At 43.7% G+C, this 18339-nt stretch overlaps 1 protein-coding gene across 4 annotated transcripts in view; it reads left to right on the forward strand.

Annotated features, from left to right (window-relative positions):
* The window catches only part of UGT8 (UDP glycosyltransferase 8), a 34259-nt gene extending 17389 nt beyond the window's left edge, over window positions 1-16870 (forward strand). For all 4 annotated transcript variants that reach the window (XM_033059916.2, XM_033059917.2, XM_033059914.1 and 1 more), the window contains exons 3-6: window positions 10565-10707; window positions 12181-12257; window positions 13395-13614; window positions 14567-16870. In XM_033059916.2, the coding sequence (XP_032915807.1) occupies window positions 10565-10707; window positions 12181-12257; window positions 13395-13614; window positions 14567-14930 (804 nt within the window). In that variant the 3' untranslated portion in view covers window positions 14931-16870. The remainder of the gene's footprint in view (window positions 1-10564; window positions 10708-12180; window positions 12258-13394; window positions 13615-14566) is intronic.
* Window positions 16871-18339: the final 1469 nt, after the last annotated feature.

Consider the following 18339-nt stretch of genomic DNA (forward strand, 5'->3'; position numbering starts at 1 on the left):
TGTATATTTTACATATATGAATATATACATATATGTATATAAATACATAACCTGACCCAGTTTTGCTTGTCAGCTGTGCTAGTATTATATATTTTATATATATAAAAATACATAACCTGCCCCTGCTTTGCTGTTCCATCTGCATTAATGTGTGGCTCCTGGGGCACCTCCTCCCCGCTGATCTGCACTTAGCTGGTGTCAGGCACGATGCTGAGCTGCTGCTGAGCTCTGTAGCGATCGGGCTGCACCCCCGGCTGTGGCACACGAGCTGTGGCTGGCCCAGATGCTTGGGGAAGGCTCGGATCGTTTCCCTGCTCTCCCTCCGGGCAGTGCCCGTGCCGGTGTGCGCTTGGCGCAGGATCCCTCGGGAAGTCGCAGTGACCGGCGTGCCAAGGAGGGGGAGCCAGCAGGGAGGGCAGCGGCTCCTTGGGAGGTCACTGCTCTTCCCGGCTCCCTGCGGTGCCTGCAGCTCCCTCCTTTCGTGTGGGGTCAGCCTGCCTGTGCAGGCAGTGACTGTAGTGCTGGGATGGCACATTGCCCCTTCTGATCCCTGCTGCGAGTGCACGGAGCCGAGCACGCCCTGTCGCTGTGCTCTGCCCCGGTGGCTTTCCCAAGCTCTGCAAAAGCCATTCTGTGGAGCCAGTGTGACATTTACACTGCTTCAGCTGGGTTTAGAGCATGGTTCTTGCACAGGGTGTGCTGTGCTACTCAGTAAAAGACGAGGAGATGGTTTAGGTGACCTAACCCACGTGCATGTGGAATTTTATTGGTTTCTGGGTGGTGGGTGCAGAGTCCAGGGTTTGTGTGCTTAACTCATAAAACTGTGTGCTGAAATATATGGAGGGCAGTGTGAACTGAATTAGCCTTAAAAAATGAAAAGCTAGAGATGGACTGGTTATATCAAGTCCTTAAGGTCATCAGTAATATTGAGGGTTTGGTGTTCCCTGGCAGTATATTCCAGTTAACTGACATTAGGAAAATCCCAGGCTCCTCTGCCTCTTCCTCACTACCCTTTTCCAGAGGGATCTGAATGAAGCTGGCTTTTTAAAGGGACACCTTTTAAGCAACAATGGGGAAACCTATGCTCTGGCATTTATACCTTGTGACCAGGCTGGTGCATACTGGGCATTAATCAGCATGATAAAATACATCCCTGAATCGGGGCAGGAAGCACAGGGGTGCTACAAGCAGCTACCTTGGGAAATACTCAGTCCATGAGTAAACTAAATTGATGCTGCAGAGAAGGGTGTTCTCATTTTGGAGTAATAAGTTGCTCTTGCAACCACAGCTGTCAACAGATAATTACAGGAACTTCTTCACTCCTCCATGGACATCTCTTATCTGAGCTCCTTATTATACAGATCAAAATCTATGCAGCAAATTGGTGGCTTTGAAATATCTTCACTAAACTATTTTGGTGAGGGGGGTTTTTTTTGTGTGTGTGTTTTGTTTGTCCTTCCTGAGCCTTGCTGACAGTGGTATGTTTACTAGGTGTGTCAGCTGATACTGATATTTATCTTTAAAAAGAGGTGGAAGAATCAAGGGATGTTTTATTCCTTAAACCTAGCTTGTCCCCTTCATTCAGATTCAAGGGCACAGCTCTAAGCCCTTGCAGACTGTAGCAGTCAATTTCTGTGCATGGCATAGCACCATCATTTTAGTATTACTTTTAAAGTCCAGGGAATGTTTCTTACAGACCTGTTAGGACAATGTTTCTGGTGATGTGAAGCAATTCTAGAGCTGTTGTAAAATCCATGTGATTATCAGCTGGGGAGGCAAAAAGTCTTTTGAGGGTGATGGAGATGATGCAGCACTGTGTAAATTCTGAACTGATCATGTATTGTGGGTCTGAAATATATTTTAGGTAAAGCTTTTTCCCCCCAGAATTTGATGTTTTGATCCACAGGAAAGCACTGTGAGACCTCTCCAGGTACCTGCAGTCCTGCAGTGTCCAGTCTTGGCTGTTCCAGTAGGGCTGGGTTGGTGAAGCATGTCGGTTCTGCTGTATTCCAGACTGGGGGAGAAGAGTGACTCAGCATCTGTCTGTTCATCCCAAGACACAGGGAAAATGACACAGGGCTGATTTTGGAGCTTGGTTAAGTGTTTCCAGCTGAACTTGAGAGGAAGGCAGGTCCTCCAGGTGCATGTGCCAGAGAGAAAGCTGGCATCCTGTGAGCTGGCAAAGGAGCACCACACCTTCAGCAAGCCTGGGCTCTCCACTGTAAAGCAAGCTTATTGGTTCATGGATTACAGTCCAGGGTGATTGTTTGCTGAGTTCAAGCAGTTGTTAGTGTTGGGAATGGAGAGCAGAAGTGCCAGACCCTAGATATTGGATAGGTCAGATAATGAAATCGGACAGCTAAAAGCAAGAGCAGTTCCTTTATTTTTATTCATATAAAGAAAACCAAAACCCCAACACTTCAATAAGCTACTACTGTAAACAGGCTTTGTTTTTTAATATTCTGAGTTTTTCATGTGCATATTGGAGTACACAAACTAACAAGATTTAATCATTTTGGTAAGATGCAGTGATGTAACTGAGTGTCTCTTACGTGTTTAGAGGAATGACCTCCATGGAGGACAAAAAATGTGCCAGTGTTTTTCCTGTATTTCTCCCATTTGTAACATAGAAGATAGAGTTTATTTCAAAGGGTGTTCTTTATTGGGATGTTTGGAACACCCTTGAGTTTTGGTACCATATTCCTGTAATTTAGGAAGTTGGGATGTGGTCAAAACTTGACATTTGTGAGTAGCAAGCCTAATTATTACTACTACTGACTTGAAAAAAAAATCTTTAATCAAGACAGCTTTTCAGCTTTCTTAGTTGTTTGGATGTGGATAACTTGTTTATGGCTAATACCTTGCTTTGGGAGATAAGGTGTCTCCAGCAAGGGCTTTGTGGGGAGACCTCTTCCTGAACATTCCCAGGTTGTTCACAGGGGAATTCTGCAGGCAGTGTGTTCTGCTGCTCTCCCTGACCAAGGGGAGTCTCAGTGAAGGATGTGGCTCTCACACAGGCTCACAAGCCAGCTGGTCTTAGGCTGTTCAAAGAAATGGTTTTTACTGATGGCTTCTTTATGTAAATAGAATATAAAGATATATGGGTGTTGTGTGTATATATACACTTTATGTGTGAAGAAAGAAAAGCTCTTATCTCAAGAGGAAAAGGAAGAAGAAATAGCGATTATTAGATGAAAGCATTTAAAGCTGCAGATTAGAATTCTGTCTCCTGCCATCCATAGAGCACTGGTGTCATACTAGAACAATGACAGACAAGATTTTCCACCTAAATGAGATTATCATGTGGATTTACAGGTGGGCTGTATGCACTACTGATGTCTGTATTTGCAGTTCAGCTTCTTGTCAGTTTTCTAAATTGTGTTACCAGCAATTTAATTTGACATGATGATCTGTAGACAAAATAAAAAGTCTCCATTCTTAATACTGTTTTTTCTTAGCTCTGTAGAGTTTTTTCTCTATATGGAGCAACTGAAAGGGATGGTGAAACCTTGGTTTGCATTGGCATTTGATAATCATCAACTCTTCTGTGTGTGCTTGCAAGTTGATGCTTAGGAAGTTGTTTTTTGGGGTATTTTTTAACAGAGTGTTGCCTGTGGGGTAATGCCAGCAAGGTTTTTGATTGGAACCCTGGGTTTGAGGATCCCTCTGCTGCACCTGCTCCTCTCTGCAGTGATTTAATAACCTCTCCTGAAGGGCAAGCTCCTCGTTTTCCACTCCTCCCATTCATTTGAAAGGCAAGGTTGCTTTCCCAGGGTGCTTGCCAGAGGTCTGGTGAGTAATGGATTTTTGCATCAGGGAAGTCCTTGCGCGGCACTTTGCCGGTTGACCTCTGGCTGTGGGTAGAGCGAGTTCCCAGAGCTGCACTGGATACTCCTGCAGCTCTGGAGGGGGCTCAGGTATGGGAGCAGGGGCTTGGGGACTCATTTCCTCACTCTGCTTTGGAGTGGGGATTTTGTTCCTCTTTCAAGTTAAATGGACTGCAACTCTCTGTTCCTGGTGAATGGTAAATTAGAAAAGGCAGTAAAGGTCCAGGATAAAAAAAAATTTCAGATACTGGAAAGCATTGTAAGGTTTTAAAGACTTTTTTGTTTATGTATCCTGTGTATTTTGGACAAGACAGATAGACAGTGTATATATATGATAAACAGCAAATAATTAGTGAGAAATGTGGAAAGAAAGTTGTCTGTGTTTCAGCAGCACTGAATCTGTCTAATATTGAACAATTTAACAGCGTTGTTAGATTAATATATGGTGACTGTACTTGCTAGGAAACAGTTCAGATCTCTGGAGTTTGTTTCCCAGCTGGTAGCAAGATTCTCTCTTCTTAGCCAGCAAGAAAACAGGGATTTAGTCCAATCTGAGTATGCTTCTTTAAAGGGCACCAAGGTATTGTTTTGGGAATTAGCTTATTCTGTGCTGGTGTGAATTACTAAATATTAAAAAGTTGTGGAAATATTAACTGTGTGCACTTGTTGTATGGTAGATCTCATAAATACAGCCCAGGAAAGAGAAGAATTAACTTGTTATAATGCAGAGGGAAATGGGGGCTCGGGAGGGTCCTGTCCTCATTGGGAGCTGCATGTCTGCTCTTAGTTAAACAAATATGGAAAGGAGCAAGTGTTTATAAAATGGGGGAATGGCTTTTGCCTGGTGGCCATGGTTTTGAAAAGGCAGGGATTCGGTGAGTGGGAAATAACCTTGGGAGTGTGAGCAAGGCGCCGGGCGATGCAGAGGCAGCAGGAGCAGCTGGGGGTGTGGAGTCAGGGAGGCTGGCTCCATCCTCTGCCTCCTGCCCTTGCTGTTCACTGGCGTGTTCTGTGTCCTTTGCTGCTCTGAGCAAAGAAAAACTCCTATTTTTGGTTCTGCAGTGACTTAAAAATGCACGGCAAGTAAATACAAACAGCTTACTTTGCCCGCAGGGATAGTTCCTCTGAGTTTGCTGTGGATTTATGGGTTTTTGTAACTTTTAGGTTGCATGATAAGAGCCTGCCTGTGTTGTGATAGTAAAGGTTTTATAAGGGCACCTGTATGACCTTAGGCCGCCTGTTCCAATGTTTTGTTAGTAAAATCTGAAAAAAATGTATAGATACAGAATTTCAGTATGTCACATCAGAAGTGCTATTCAGAGGATGGCAGAAAAGTTTGGACATTCAAACACGGTCTTTATAGCTTTCTGTTTATTTATCAGTATCTCCTTTCTAAAGATGGCTTAATGTGGCTTCTTATTTTAAAATAGATCTGGTTTTGTCTGCTCTAAGCAGCATTTTGTAGCAGAAGTTGCATAGGATGCCTGTGCTCTGCCTGGGGAAAGGGTGGTTTGCAGCCATATCCGAAGAACAGGCGTTTGTGCTATTGCACATTTGAATGGAGCAGCTGAACAGGGGAAGCTCTGGATATTGCACCCGGCTATGTTTGTATTTGTGCACTTTGTTTATCTGAAACAAAGCTCAGTATTAGGCACCACTGGTTACTGCCAGCTGGGCCCTCACTCCCTGCTCACAGCTGTGTGTTCAGCACGGGGCCTGCAGAGAATGGCTAATTAGGAAAGCAGGCAGAACAAAGCCCACACAGTGGGGCTGGCACAATGGCATTCCTGTCCCACATTGGTCAAAAGATGGATTTGATTTCTTTATTCCTCCCCCCTTGCTCCTATAGTACAGCACAGATCAATAAGTGCTTCTTGTCCCTGTGCAAGCACAGAGTCCTGTACTATTTCTCCCAAAGGACATGCATTTGCACAGAACTTACATGGAAACAAGCAGAGACCTGGCAGGGTTGGGCACAATGTTCTAAATTGGAATCCTTACGTTTTTTATACTTTAGTATGCTTTTTTTATTATTTTAAGAAATAACTTCTGTGAAAATGGTGATGGAGGTATTAGGTGATATTTGCATTATTTTTTAAACCATATAAGTGCAAACTTGAATTGGTTAGGATATATGTATTAGGTGATTGTTTATTATGAATGTGTGCAGAGCTGTAACTGGATGAAACACAAAACTGAGCTGGAAAATGTAATTCACATTTCAGTCATAATGTGAATGTACTGTATTGGACTTGCCAGCCCTGCTCTTCTAATGGGTGTGATGTGCACAAGCTCTGTGAGTGTCTCTTCTGATTCTTTAATTTCTATTGGAAGTTTAGCTGTGAGGTTCATCAAGGTGTTGGGGATTGTAATTCATTAAGGTTGGGAAAGGAAAAGGCAGATCCCTTTTTCCAAGCCACTGCTAGGTTTGTCAAGTTGGCAGCGTAGTCTCAACGAGGCAATATTGTCTCAGACTTCGGGAAGTGCTTTTCTAAGTTTAAAGAAAATCTGAACATTGGTTATCTTTTGGATGAATGAGAGAGTTAGAGGTTCGTTTGCAGTCACTGAAGGAGAGAGCCATTTAAAGAAGTGCATGTCGTGATGATGTGTATCTTAAGTTTAATTTCTCAATTCTGTGCCTGCTTAAAGTTTGAACCAGTTTGAGGCAGGCTCAAAGCAGCTCATCATGTAACAAACTCCCTCCCCCGATTTTTTTTCCTGTAGGTTACACCTCCAAAGTGGTAATTCCCTTTTCTTGTGTTTAAAGAAAATCATCCCGAGTTTACAGGAAACCTGAAAATCCTTTAAGGTGGGCAGAAGGAGGTCCTGTGCTGCAGGCCAAGAGCTGTGAAGTGCTGCCCGATCAGGGAATGCTGATTTTAATGAGGGCAGCTCTAATGACTCATCCTGACTCAGTGCCTTTTCATACAGGGCGTAATTAGATCTCGGGGCAGAATGTGCTGGAGGTCAAAAGTGTAAGTGGATTTAAGGGGAAGAAAGGGGTGAGTTCATGGGGGATGAACTTGGGAGGTGAAACTCAGAGGGGTTTTTTTTGTAGGTTCATCGAGGCTACTGTGGGGGATGTTAGGGCTAAGATGGCCCTCGAGAGTGGGAAGGTGACTGAAGGCTGCTGGAATTGTAGGCAGACAGAATTGTTCTGTGGCACCAGTGTGTGCTTTTGCAGTGTTCAGCTTCTGTGAGCATTGCTCCCAGTCTCTTTTGTGAACACTGGGAGTGTACATCCATGAATTAAATGACATCCACAGCCATAGTGCTGCTGAAGTATTCAGTGCCTTTCAGAGGTGCCAAGAGCACAGCCTGCCCTTTATCTGCCGTGGGTATCACAGCTACACCTTGTGTACCACACAAAGAACAGGCAAAATAGAAGAAAATACTGTGGCTTTGTGCCATGGCCTGGCTAATTGTACCAGGATATTCAGATGTATCTTAAAACCAAAGGCCTGGGAATGCCCCTCACTTGGATGCAGTGGCACTTTATCTTCTATTTAGAAATTCTGTACTGAAAAACTGTCACAGAAATAATTATAATTTTAGGGAATCTGAGAGTAATGGCCTCATCCAGATCAGACTCAGGGAGCTCTAAGAGGATGCTGTGCAAGTTGCCTGTTCTCCATTGCCTAATTTTTACCCAGCTCCTTGCATTTGGAGTGATCCCATTGGATGAAGGCTGTGTTATGCCAGCAGTGACACAGATGTTTGCAGGAAGAACCCTTGTCCTGGCAAGTCTGTAGTTGGTTTTGTGCAGCCCATGCACAACAGGGGTGTCCAGCACCCCTCTGGGGAAGCAGATTGGAAAGGGGCTGCAGGTCAGAGGGCAGGTAAGCGATTGCTCTTGCCAACAGCACCATGGAAAGCATAAACGAAATCTGGGATAGGCAAGAACCTTTCAGTTCATGTCAAATGCAGCAAGCTGAGATGGAACCGTGTCCTCTTCCTGAGGTTGGCCCTGGGCAGTTTCTACCCTGAGGAATTAATTGTGTTCTTTCCAATTTAGCACTCAAAAACAAACTCAGAGGACAACATCAGGTTCCTCTGCTTCAGCCAGGCATCCATCCACCTCTGGCCTTGATATTAAGGTTCTGTTGATACAAGCTATTTTACTTATTTTCCAAGTTTTTTTTATGTAATCCTATTTAATATGACAAAGAAATCCCGTTTTCAGCCTGATGGTAGGATGTTGTCTTGCCTGTCAAGATTTTAAATGTACCTTTGTCCATGTTGTGTTCCACTGAAGCAATGGGATTACCTTCAAAGGGAAGGATTACAGAGGCTTGGCTGTGAAACTGCCATAACACAGAGCAGGTCGCTTTGCTGTTGAGCAACAAAATGCTCAAGTCTGTAGGTGACATAATAAAGTTCTTTTAAAAAAATATTACTCATCTATGTAAAAGTCTAAGTACTTAGAATCTGGTTTTTTATTGTACATGCAGATTTTTTTGAATGCTCTTTTAGAAATTCCATTACATGGAAGTATTTATACCTCCTCTATGCTTCTGTAATGAAGTACATTGTTGTTGTGTGAATTCATCTGACCTGTGAAACCTCCCAGAATTCCTCATGAACCATAGAGGAGCAGTGGCATTGGAGCCAGGTCTCAGCTAGAACAGGCACATCTCCAGCAGCACAAGTCATGTGTCTGACCAAGGAGAGGTAGTCACAGGTAGGACCTTCTGATGCCAGGATTATTCTCCTGTGGCTTTCCAGGGGTCAAGGTGAGGCTGAATAGACTACTCCATGGATTTTCCTCTATGAAAATGCTAGTGACACTTGCTATTTGTCCTGTTTTCCTACCCATTCCACACCAGTTTCCAGACACTGGGCATTTCTGGGTGCATCTGATGTGTCTAGTTTTAGACTTTCCCTCTGATCTTAGGGACCTGGCATTGCCCAAGGCCAAACCATTAAAAGCTAAAATGAAGAAAGCAGGAAGCACCTTGAACTTGATGAAACCAGGTCCCTTGTCCTGTTCAGCTTTGGCTTTCCAAACCCCATCCCTGCAAGCTCAAGCAGTGCCTGGCTATTCCACCTGTCCTTGTTTTGGACTCCAGTGTGCTTTTTTTTTAATGTCTTTATCTTCCTGCCCCCTTTGCTGGCTTCCTGCTCATCAGCAGGGATCATGCTTGAGCTTGGAGGAAGTGGTGCTGGAACATGTTTTCCCAAGCCTATCTTTCTAGATGTGTGTCTCATGGGATTGTTCCAGGTCTCTGAAGAGGCTGGAATTGGTGTTCTTGAAGCCCAGGAGCTGCTGCTGTTGTCTGCCATGTTGTCTTGGTATCCTGAACTCCATCTTATGGTCACTGCAGACAAGGCTGCCCTGACTTTTGCATGCTAAGGTCTGCTGTGTTGGTATGTTTGAGAGCCAGCACCAATACCTTGTTTGTGGCCTCCTGAGCACTTCTGTCAGGGTGGTGTCATCAAGAAGGCACTCTGGAAACCTCTGGGAATCTGCTCCTCTGGCTGGGTGAGTGCCCTGTAAAAACCAGGGCCTGTGAATATTGGGCTTTCAGAATGGTTTGTCCTGGAGCCCACAAAAAGTTCTTTGCTCTTCAGCTCTAAACAACTGATGGGAAAGATTTAAAAATGTAACTAGTTGAAGCACTAGTGACTATAATATAATGACATTTGCAGTGTGCCCTAGGTCCTGAAGTAAAATTCAAGGATGAGCTTTAAATAAATCACAAAACCACTTGGAAACTTTGGTGTCAGAAGTTCAGCCCCTAATAAATGATTCAGCTTCAAGGCAGGTCAGAGCCACTTCCCCTCCTTTGCTTTCTCCCTCTCCCTTCACATGAATAAAAAAAAGGGAAAGAGTGCACTGGAAAAAATGAACTGTGTATTTTAAAGAAAATGGAATTTCTCTTGCTTTGTAGCAGAGAGCAGTGCACAGCCCCCAGTGCACTGTGCTGGATTTTGTGCTGGGATACGATAGCACAGCGTTACTCCGTTTTGGCTGCCCTCCTATTTATTACCAGGACAAGAGGCACATTGTGAGCATGGCTCTTCATTTTCTCTCTGCTCATTTCCTATTGCTGCACTGGTGTGGAGCAGGCTTGTGCTTAAACTTGACAAGACCAGAATTAAACCATATCCTGTGAAACAGAAGGTATTCTTCTTCCAGCTGATATGACAGTGGTAGGGTTTCTTTTGTTTCCAAAACACAATTTAAATCTATGCTTTAAGAGGTGAAGGCATGCTGTAGAACCTAACAGTGTCTTTAGAAGCTCTGGCTTCTTTAGAGTTGTGTTTTTTCTTTTTATATAAATGAAAGCAAAGCTAGCGTTTTGAAGCACTCTCACTTTGCTAAAGGCTGGAAGTGACACAACTGAGTCCCAGGCTTCATTCACACTTCTCGTGTGCAGGGCTTCCAAACTGGTGCTGTGAGGTGCATTTCTTTATGCTTTGCTGGGTTAAAATGCAGCCTGCTGACTTGTGAATGTGTGTCAACTGATCAGGTGAGGAGGGACAAATGGTCTCAGGCTGCTGGTGGTTAATGCTGAAGCCAAAACAAACAGGGAAGGGTTTTGCTGTTGGTGGCCTCTGCCCTGGACTCGGTATCGTGAGCCATTGTTCTCAGCGACTCCTAGAATGTTTGGGATTTGTGGAACTTGGCTTCTGAAGCAGCAAAGGCACCCAGGACTGCTCTTGCTGAACCATGTTTGCCTGCTGTTGCTGTGCTTTGCCTCTGCAGTGTTCAGTGTGAGCTTTGCTTCCTGCAGGATCTCCAGGCGTGGGTGAGCGGCGCTCACGAGAGCGGCTTTGTCCTCGTCTCCTTCGGCGCTGGAGTCAAGTACCTGTCGGAAGACATCGCCAATAAGCTGGCACACGCCCTGGCAAGGCTGCCCCAGAGGGTTATCTGGAGGTGAGGGCAGTGTGGGAGGGAATGGGGGTGGTTTGGAGCATGTCTCTGTCCCGTTGGAGTTGCAGAAGCTGGAATTGAGACTGCCTGGGTGGCACAGATGTGACAATCCTGAAGAACACCTGGTGTGAAAATGCCCCAATATCCTGGTAATGAGAAGCAGTGATTGTCATGGCAGAGCAAGGTGTGGGTTCATATCCTTGGAAAGATTGAGGACAGTGAAAACAAACCGAGTTTATAACATTTGGGATATACTGCCACTATTTTTGATCAAGGAACTACCCCGGGGCTCAAAAATGGATCCTGATAACAAAAAACCTTTTTTTTTCCCCTCTTCCTCTTTTCCCTCACTTTTTTAGGCCCCTTTTCCTCTTTTATGTATAAACACAGACTTTTATTATTCATTTTCCCACTTGCTTGTTCTTCTGTGAGAAATTGAAAGAAGCTTTCAGGAGTCAGAATCAGTAAGAAGCATTCTTAGCTCCAAAAACGTCTTGAACAGTGCTCACAACTCCCTGTAAAAATCCAAGAACTGTTTAGTCAACTCTGCCTTGTGTCAAGCCTTGCTGATAAAACTTGGTGGAGTTCATGTGAACCATTATTTTTCAGGTAATCAGTGTCTTACACCTCACGTGGGTGTCTCACAGCCCTGCCCCACTCTTGGAGTTATGTTAACAATTTTGGTGGCCTTGTCCCCTCAATATTTTAGGGAAATGCCCTCACTGCTGTGTGTAATTCAAGGGTCAAATCCCACTAATGAACAGGAAAAATGGGAGTTTTTCAGGCTGTGGCACAGAATCCATGGTAGTAAAGGTCACATCAGTTTTTGTTGGGAGTAGAGCCACTGTTCCCTTAGGAATCCCACAACACTGCTTGTTTTCTAATTAATACCAATTTATTTTACTGGTTTTCTTTTGTCCTCTTGCTGTGTTTTCCCTGGAATATGTGTCTTTAGGAAGCATCCCTTTTTTTTTGTAGTAAAAAAAAAATCTCTTCATTTTCTTGAGGATAGATGAATGCTAACACAACAATTTCATTTGAAGCGTTCTGTTAAAATGTAGGTATTTATATATCAGTTAAATAAAACTTGGAGTTTTTTGGGGGATCTGGGGTATGGTTTTGTTCCACAGATCATGAACTTGTATGTTGGACAGAAGTGGTGAGTACTCCTGGGCTGTCATGATGCTAAATCAAAGGATTTTTGTAGTTTTTTATGTCCTTCTGGTTAGGGAGAACAAACCAGTAACATAATTTGTTGTTTTTATGTAGCTTAGCTTAAATAATTGAGGTTTTTTTTTACATAAAGAAGTACAAGCCAGTTGCAAAGATGTATGTCTTGCTTTAATATTGGGCATGTGTACCTGATTATTTCTGAAGTTGCAGTTCCAGTCCTCTGTAATGAACAAAACAGCTCAACCCTTTAGCAGTTACTTTGGAGGATTTAATAACTGTTTCCATTTGATGTTACTGGTTTAGGTTTTCAGGAAACAAACCAAGGAATTTAGGCAACAATACCAAGCTGATCGAATGGTTACCACAAAATGACCTCCTTGGTGAGTATCTGTTTCCATGATTTATTGCTTAGTCCCACTTGAGTTCAGTTTGTTCTTTCAGAAATACTCTACTGAATTAGCAATTACTGCAAAGCCAGAGTAATTTCTGTCATGGAGCAAGAATATCAAACTAAGATCTGAAGAGAGAATTGAGCACCTCTCTGTTAATTGTCTTCTTTCCCTAATATGAATTCCATGTTTTCCTTAAGTTCAAATACTGTTCAAGGAGGAGTCATGAAACTGAGCAAGAGAGTAAGTTTTAGGAGTCTGTAAATGTTGTTTTATAAATACAAGAAAGCTCTACTAGACCCTGGGCACGTGTTGCAAGCTGGTAACCATTCTGTTGAACTGAGGTGTTTCAGGTTCTCAGGGGGAAAGGAAATTTGGTCTTTGGTTTTGCTTTTTCTTCCCTGCCAAAGGGTACCTGAGCCCCTTGCATATCTGAGAGGCAAGAAGAAAATCTGACAGTTTCTGGGAGACCTGGATGTTTGTGTGTTCCCAAGACAGCTCAGATGGGAGCTGATGAGTAAATTAAACATCAGTGTGTGTGTGTGTGTGTGAGCTGGAGAATCTCCCATAACCTAGTGGTTAGGCAGATGACTCCTAAAGCAGGTAGTTTTGTTTTGGTTACAGGATTGCTCTGAGGCTGGCTGCTTTTTCCATCACATGAGGCTGTTGCTGTGATTGTCAGGTCTTGCTAACCTCAAGTAAGGCATGTGGAGCTTTAGGGAGAGTGTGACATCAGTTGTCCTGCCATTGGACAAGTTATATTCCATACAGAACTGTGCTCCCCCTGCTCACCTGCTCTGCTGAACCTGCTGGAGTCACCACCTGCAGCTACTCAGGAGTAGGCAATGCATATTAATTACTCCATTAATCATTTTACATGACTTATACACAGGAGAGTTCTCTTTCTTTGGCTGCTCTCTCTGTGTATAAGGAAATGATTTAATGCATGAGGAATTTCAGCAGAATGGGTTTAGGTAGAGCTTCAGAACAAGCTGCAGTCATTTTTACCTGCCTGAGTTGCAGCCATAGAAATGTGGTGGTAAATTTGTTGTACCCAGGAACTTCAATAACTTAATATAAAGGAGGTAGAAGTGTATTTTGTAACCTTCATGTCTGTTGTGGTTCCAGGTCACTCTAACATTAAAGCTTTCCTCAGTCATGGAGGCTTGAACAGCATTTTTGAGACCATGTACCACGGGGTCCCTGTGGTGGGCATTCCCCTCTTCGGAGACCATTACGATACCATGACCCGTGTGCAGGCCAAAGGAATGGGAATACTGCTCAACTGGAAGACCATGACTGAGACTGAGCTCTATGAAGCTCTAGTAAAAGTTATTAACGACCCCAGGTACGGAATGAGCGATAGTTGGTGAGTGATGGTGGGTATGAAAGCTCTGTGCAGTGGAAAAAAACCTGTGTTGTGTTATTTGTGTGCACAGTTGAGGCAAGTCTGGGTGTTTGTCCCATTTCCCAGGATTACCCAACAGCTGAGGTTTCTGTGTGGGTGCTGGGCTGGTTGCTCAGCACCAAAACTCAATTGTCTCATTTGCTCTTTGTAGCAGTTGCCATGTGGAGGGCACAGAGGTTATGGAAACAAACCTGTCCTGACTTATTCTGTGTTGCAGACCAAGGTTCCTTTGTGTCTGTCTTGATTACTCCACATGAGCAGTCTGGCTGTGGTGCTCTCTGGAGCAAGATACACATGCATGGTTTGGGTTGTAGCTGAAATGGGGAGGTATTCAGAAATAGTGGCTACTAAGTTCTGTGGTTTTATTATTTAAAAATTAATTTCAAGTCTTATTTTCCTGCTCTGGCTCATGATAGCTCCCATATCCAGATTAAAAGTAGTGAGGGGTTAGCTGGCAGTTTATTGTAGGGCTAACCCTGATTTTGGGGAGGTGCTGTTGATGCTTCTTGCTGGAATGGGAGCTGAGTCTTTCTGGGAATGGAGATTGCTGTCAGGAGCAAGCAGCAGGGCAGCGGCAGAGCGGGGGAATGTTGATAGCGACCTCGATAACATCAGTTGCATCACCTTCCCCTTGTGCAATTATCCTTGGTGTAAGGCAAGTCCTGTGTAAATAACCTGTCAGCCCTGCCGACAGGAGAGGAAGAATTTCACAGCATCAGCTGCCGGGGTGAAAAACCCAAAGTTTTGGGCGAAACTCCGGAGCTGGGTGGAAATGGTTTATTGCAAAACCAACCCATGTTTCTCGTTGTTCTGCATTTCTCTGGCAATTCAGTTGCACAATGGCATGAGATGACAGCTTTTCATTTCTTCCTTGTTCGCTTTGCCCCCCCAGCTACCGGCAGCGGGCGCGGAGGCTGTCGGAGATCCACAAGGACCAGCCCGGGCACCCGGTGAACCGGACTGTGTACTGGATCAATTACATCCTGCGCCACAATGGAGCCCAGCATCTGCGTGCTGCTGTTTACAGCATCTCCCTCTTTCAGTATTTCCTACTGGATATTGCCTTGGTCCTACTAGTGGGTGCTGCCTTACTTTACTATGTTCTGGCCAGGATGGCAAAGGTAATCTGCAAGCAGAGCAAACATCTCTGGTCCAATGACAAACATAGCGCTGTTAATGGACACTACCAGAACGGGATCCCCAACGGCAAGTATAGAAGAAATGGCCACATTAAGCATGAAAAAAAGGTGAAATGAGCCAACAGCCCCATGTAAAGTAGTAATGAATCAGATCAGTAATCGAATTTTATCGCTGTAACTTAGTCTAACAACTACTTAAAACCTCAATAAGCAGTTCTAACACTCCCCTTCAGTATGTAATATTATGTGACAAAATTCTATGGAACTAAGAGGTCTTTACAGAAAAAAAAAGGCAAGCACAACCTAAAAAGGAAAATATTTTATTGTTAATATTGATGCAGAGAGGTTATTTTGGCACTGAAGTTTTTAGAAGCCTTAATTCTCTAAAGTTCTATACGATGACCGTATTTATCAATTTTCAGCTTTTAAAAGCTCAGTGTGTGTGTCCCAAATGAGGAGAGGTTTCTTTCTATTTGCAGAGGTGTTCTCCTTTTATTTTTTTATTATTTTAATATCTCCATCCTTTTAGCTGAGAGAACTCTCTAGTGCTAGTTCTGAGTTTCCTTTGTGGAAGGTTCAACCTGTTGTGTAAAAATGCTGTTTAAATCACAAATTATTTCCCCCAGTCTTTACGAGAGACATAGCAAGTTGTGGACTGAGAACACAGATGTTAAAAAAAAATAAAAAAAGAAATAGTCCTAATGAGCACTGAAGAAAAATGGCAAAAATATGTACTTGTTATACTGATAAAGCTGCATGACTCTTCTGCTCGCTACCAGTACTTTGGAGAAAAGGGTTCTGAGCAAGTCTACAGTGTATCCTAACTTTAACTGAGACAAAATTCTATTTGTCGCCTTTCTCTGCATACAGAATTTATGCCACGAAAATATTAGGGAGTCTTATTTCAGATCCAAACTTGGCTGTGTGGGAAGTAGATTTGCATAATTAAGGAAAATAAGCGAAACAACAGCAACAAAAACGAAACTCCTCAAGAACCTAGCCCTGTGCTTAGTGCAGAAGGTTTGTAATGGCCCAGAGCTGTGCAGCCTCGAACCACTCCTTGGGGTTTGTTTCAAGGGAACAGCCCCCACACAGCGCTCCCCCCGCGCCCCCAGAGTTGAATGTCTTTCCTGTTAATTCTCATTAAGTTCTTTCTGAATCGCAATGTTGTAGATGTTCTCTTTCAATGGTTGTATCTGGAAAAAAAAAACAAACAATATTACCTTCTATTAGTCTGGGCCGCGCAATCCATGTTCCGCATAGTTGCCAATAGGAATTCCGCGCCGCGGGCGGTGTCCAGCCGTCCCTCGTGGGGCTGGTGGGTGTGGGTGAGGCCTGGCCACCTGCAGGGTGTGCAGAGGTGGCCCTGTGTCCCCCTGCCTCCAACAATCTCCGTCAATCATTGTCGCCGACACGGGGTGCCGGTGTGCGCCCCGAGGGCCGCGCGCGGGATCTTTGCCGCCCTGCTGAACCAAAGTTGGCAACTATGGAGTTTTATTTCCGTGTCATTCTGTTTACTTGGGATTTGCACTACACACGTTGTGAGTGTACGCTTTATTTATTTGTGGTCGGAGGTGCCGTGGCTGGAAGGGAAAGGAGGGAGGCCCGTTCTGCCTTGTCGCTCACTAACATGGGAGGAGTTGGGATGATGACGGGGTGCTGAGCTCATCCTCATACACAGTGATGCAATATTTCATCACCATTCCATCAGGAGCCTCGCTCCTACAGCAATAAATAACAGTGCAGATACGTTTCTAATACGCAGGGCAGCTCCTGGTGCTGCTCTCTGAATACTTGAAGAAAAAATGGTATTATAAATATAAGCCTCTTAGCTATACCTTTTTACAATCTCGCAGCCCGTGGCAACTACAGGAGCACACAGAGGCGATGAATGGTGGGATGGTGAGAAGACTTCGAGTGTATGAATGACTTGGTTTAAAATGTGGGGGTTTTATGGCATTAAAGAAGGTACAAAAGCACTGACCGGATGATTAAGCATAATTTAATCTCCACTGTGATAAAACTTAAGCAATAAACATGGATTTAATAGAGAAAAATCTGTTGTTGGGAGTATATTTTTGTTCAATTGCATGCTGGGTGTCTCACAGTACCCACTCTGTGTACGTGCATGTGGATGCTTATTGGGATACACACAACTTTGCTTCTCAGTATTAACTGTGCTGCATGTATTTGAAATCAAAAATAGTGCTGGATTTTGTGAGTCTGGGTAGATTTCCTAAAAGAGAAAATGGTTAATGATGTTTCTTAAAAGCAATTCAGGTTTTATGAAGTGGGTGGGCATACCTGGCACAGTGTTTTCAGTTTTGTTGTTTCCCTGTACGTGGTAAACTCTTCACTTCAGAAGCAGGGCTGAGGGGTTTTCCACAGTGATGTTAGCTGGGATGATGGGTTTCTGGAGCTGTCTCTGTAGGTGCAGTTCTTGCTGCAACTCTTTTGCAAGAAGAGGCAGTTGCTGCGTTAATTGTATTGCAAAATTCCTGATGAGTGTGATCCACCTCATCTCTAGAAATACCTGTTGTGTCTCAGCTTTCTCCTGAGTTCATGCATGAGCTTTACTGTCCTATTTCCATCCCCTCTTTGCCACAACAGGCAAATTGTTCCTGTGTTTCAGACACAGAGTGGAGCAGTGATTGGTGCTGGTGCCCAGCTAGTGTTGAAATCAGCCAGATGGCTGAAGGAATGTTTAAAAAAGGTTTAAAAATACATGTGTGGCATCAGAGTGCATCACAGTATCAGGATTGATCTGGTCAATATTAGTTATTACACATTGAACAGAAAGGACACTTAAAAGAAGCTGAATTCATCTGCCAAGACAGTGCTGGGCCTTACTCATCCTGTTGGAAATTCCACCTTTTGAAAGTCAGAAACCTGATTTATTTACAGATATGTGTGTGTTTTCTCAAACAGAAACCACTAAATGCTGATTCTCATTTCACTGTAAAATGATAGAACATGCTATGCTGGGCAGTCTTGGTTACTTTGTAATGAAACAAAAATTAGATAGAAAAGATTGTGTTCCTCATGTATTGAGAGGATGGAAGGTTGAACAGGGAAATGTTGTAAATTCCATTTCTGGAATTTACTATTAGAGTAGGGGATAGAATCATCCAATTGTTTAGGTTTATGAGCCTTATTGCTTAGGTATTAAGCAGTAGTCAAAAAAATGGACAGATCAGGAATGACAAACCTTCCTTGGGTTGTTCCTGAGCCAATTCAGGAATTGCTCCTTAAAAGAGCAGTGTGGGCTGGAATTGAAGGATTCAGGTATGTCAGGCAGGTTTTTGAGGCACTAACTCCAGCCTTCCATAGGTTGAGGAGTGCTGCTCTGTGGAAAACAGGCACTGACCTAGCAGAACTGCACTGCATGGAGCATCAATTATAAAATGTCAGTATAATTATAGTTTAATAAAATAATGGTATCTCTGGGAGGGGAGTAGTTACTAAGGCAAGGAACAACATAGGCTTCCACTTTTGTGATAGGTACCAAGTTTTTTGGCAGCCAGGT

Source organism: Catharus ustulatus, chromosome 5 (genome assembly GCF_009819885.2).
Source record: "Catharus ustulatus isolate bCatUst1 chromosome 5, bCatUst1.pri.v2, whole genome shotgun sequence".
NCBI lineage: Eukaryota > Metazoa > Chordata > Aves > Passeriformes > Turdidae > Catharus > Catharus ustulatus.